Source organism: Folsomia candida, unplaced genomic scaffold (genome assembly GCF_002217175.1).
Source record: "Folsomia candida strain VU population unplaced genomic scaffold, ASM221717v1 Fcan01_Sc027, whole genome shotgun sequence".
NCBI classification, from domain to species: domain Eukaryota; kingdom Metazoa; phylum Arthropoda; class Collembola; order Entomobryomorpha; family Isotomidae; genus Folsomia; species Folsomia candida.
The window spans coordinates 112,668-115,995 of NW_019091219.1; the positions used below are offsets into that span (position 1 = coordinate 112,668).

General features: G+C 51.6%; 1 protein-coding gene across 1 annotated transcript; it reads right to left on the reverse strand.

Annotated features, from left to right (window-relative positions):
- Positions 1–2,403: 2,403 nt before the first annotated feature.
- LOC110859576 (extensin) lies at positions 2,404–2,958 on the reverse strand. Its single transcript, XM_022108539.1, has one exon. It carries the CDS (start codon positions 2,956–2,958, stop codon positions 2,404–2,406), a length of 555 nt encoding a protein of 184 aa, XP_021964231.1.
- Positions 2,959–3,328: the final 370 nt, after the last annotated feature.

A 3,328-nucleotide genomic window follows, 5' to 3' on the forward strand; every position in this document is an offset into this window, starting at 1 on the left:
GGAGGAGGGCGTGTTGAGAGTCGAGGTGAAGGTAATGATACCAAATTTGAAGATCATGATGGTTTGTGAATTTATAGGGGTCGTCCGATGAGGCGACTGAAAATTCGTCAGATGAGGTTTTGGAGTGTGTGCCCGTTGTTCCAGTGCGGTCCGTAGTACAGAGAAGACGACGTAGGAGGATAATTCCGTACCAGGTAACCGGAGAGTTAATATTGTGTAGCTGTCAGAAAATGAGTGGGTAGTTGAGTGAAGATTGAGTGTGAGCTACGTGTTGTATTTGTGTTCTAGGGGAGTGAACATCCAGCCACGGGTCCCTGTGGACACAGATTTCGTTCGATGGAGAGGTTGAGACATCATCAGCGGAATTGTCATGGAGACTATCAATGTGCATATGGAATGTGCCATTTGATGGGCTGTTGGGGAAATCCCAGAGGTAGGGAATAGGAATTCTGGGTGGAATATTGGATATAATTTTCATTTCTTTGTGGTTGGTTTTTGTATTGTGTGGGGAAATGTGTGGAGGGAATAAAATGTGATCGAAAAAAAAATTCGAGGTTGTTCTGTTCATTTTGTATTGTTGTTTGTGTCCTTGTTGCAAGCCAATGTGAGCGGCATATGACGGCGTGGCGACATATGACGATGAACGACGCGAAGAGTCTATAAGTGCTTGCATGGTTGAGGCGGATCGGCTGACTGATATTGCAGGGGAGAAGAGCATGGCGGAGAAGTTTGGGGGGTTCCGGTTGGCTGGTAGGTGGCACAGGACTGGAGGAAGTGGATGGGAGTACTGGAGATGGTTTGGAGTCGACGGCGGGTGTGTTCGGGTAGAGTGGTTGGATGCGAGAGGTTTCCACCGATTGGATGGGTGGATCGGCTTGGTCATGATACGTGGTGTGGAGTGGTTTAAGACGCGGGAGATAGCGTGGGGGGTGAGAAGATGAACAAAGTTGGTACGAGTATGACAGGAGGCCCCTTTTGTGAGGGCGTGGAGGTAGTAAATGGCGATTTGCTGGGGCCGGTAGGAGTGTTGAAGGGGGAAAAATCGTTAGTTTTTCATTGTGTCGTGTGCAGAATCCGTAAGCGCCATAATAAGTGAGGATACTGGGGTGGGAGAATAATGCCGGGTGTCTGGCTGTGAATTCGTTATACCATTTTGGATCCACAGCTGTAGAGTCGGCGAAATTGAATGGGCGTGGAGGTGAAAGATTGGACGTAAATGTTCCGCACATTGCGAGGATGTGTTCCCGGGTGAAGTGAAGACCAGCACTAAGAAGCCGGAGAAGTTCTGTGGCGAGTTGCATTTCCTCCGTGTCTGTGAGCATAAGGATTTGATTGTACGGACGAAATTGCTGCGACAAGAAAGGTGAATGGGTTGGCTTGGAAAAGTGGGGTTCCATGGTCCGGGAATAGAAGCGAAGATATGTGTTCTCGATCGGGTCTTCGAAAATTAAGGATTGGCGAACCTTTTCAGTGTAGTTTGCCGATGAGATGAAGAAAGGTTGGAGCTATACAAACTCGGCGAGAGCCTGGAGAAGGGGTCCATAATTCAAGGACGGAGGGATACGGTATAGCGTTTCATCACGTTGTCCTGCGTGAACTAGTGCGAGGAAATGGGCGAACTTTTCGGAACGGTCCGTGCAAGTCGACGAGAGCCTGGTCTTATGAAATAAGAACGAGGGCGGGGTGGAACATTTCATCTGTGTTTGGAAGTCGTGGGGGAGCTGGACACAATATGTCACCGATTGCTTGATTAATTGATTGATTGAAGGGACTGATACATGTTGTGGCTCATATATTGGAATTCTGAGGTAAGCAGCTGCGACAAGACTTGAGGACAACAAGTCGTGGGGAAAGCCTGGGAGATGGACTCAAATTTCAGTTATCACCTCCACGACCGCCCCTTCCGCAAATCTACCCTCGAATTGTTTTAAAAAATTTGAATACCAACCCCATCGAACACCCTGGAGTCACGTGGAGGACTTAGTTTATGATCAGGGACAGCCTGAATAAAGATGAGGAAAATAAAAGGAGGAAAAGTGTAGGTTTGGGAGCAATCTTGTGATTCCCACCCCCGCACACCTTAGCGGGGGGGGTTAATTTGGGGAAGATATGGGTGGGGGTGTTGGTTGGATGTGATCCGATGAAAACCGGGGTCGCGTAGAACTGGGAGGGATTTTTGCTGTCGAGCCCGTCGGCGGGGTCTTATAGGGTGGAGCGGAGGAAGCCGCCAGGTGGGCTGGGGCCCGCCTGGTGGGTGGACGAACCAGGGAGGTAGGTACGGGTGATAAGGGAAAGGTGGAAGAGGAAGTGGAAAAGGAGGGGTGAAGGGGTATGCAAATGGGAGGTTGGGAAATGTTGAGGCCGGCGGAGGATGGGAAGACGGGGCGTAGGGAAGGTTGGGTGTCAAGGGGAGTTTTTCCACTTGATCCCCTGGTAGGGTTGAAGATGTTGAAAGGTCGTTGGCGGAAGTCCGAGGGGGTTGGGAAGAGCGGGTGGGGTGTTTCCTGGATCCTGAACTTGGTTGTTTCTTGGATCTTGAGCTTGGTCAGGAGTATGAGGGGTGTCTGCCGGGGGATCCCGTAAGGGAGTGACATCGTGAAATAGGCGTCGAGAGTATTGCAGGTCAAAAGAGGTGGGCGGAGGCACTGTGTTGTTGGGGTTATTGGACGGAGGGGTGGGCTCCCCGGTGGATGAGGTAGGTGGAAATGTGGGATTGGCAGGGTCGGGGCTGCCGGTGGTGTCAGAACTTGCTCCACCGTTAGAGGGTGGAGGTTGTCGACGTCTTAATTGCCGGGGGTCAAAGGGAGAGGGAGATGGGGTTCTAGGGGAGTTGGGTGGCGGGCTTGGAGTCCAGGATAGAGGGGGTGTGTATTGTGGGGATGAAGGAGCGACCCCAGGGCTTGGTGGAGGGGACGAAGGGTAAGTTGGTTTACATTGGCGGAGTTCAATATCTCTCATGTCCTTATACAGGGAGGAGAAGGATGGATGGTGGCGGAACGTGTCGAAGAAGTCTTCATTGGGGGCGACGAGGGCGGCGTTGAACACTGTCCGCGCCTCAAATTCGGGTGGTTAAGGCCTTGTAAAGGCGACGAGCGTTTGCCTCTACCGGACGGTGAGGGCGGTATTGAGGCATTAGAGTTTGGGGGAAGGTGAGTCTAAGTGAGGGGGTAGCTGCATCCGTTTGTTGGGCCTGCAAGAAGTAGGGAAGAATAAAATCGGATTACCGGAATTTGGAATTCGTCTCCATACGGCTGAGCGTGGGACTGGAGCACCGCACTACATTCACTGTCTCCTGGGAGGAGGCAAGGGAGCGGACAGGAAGTGTTCG

What these genes read in the sequence shown, in the direction of transcription:
- LOC110859576 (XM_022108539.1), bottom strand. Translation starts at nt 2,958, where the DNA reads ATGAGAGATATTGAACTCCGCCAATGTAAACCAACTTACCCTTCGTCC.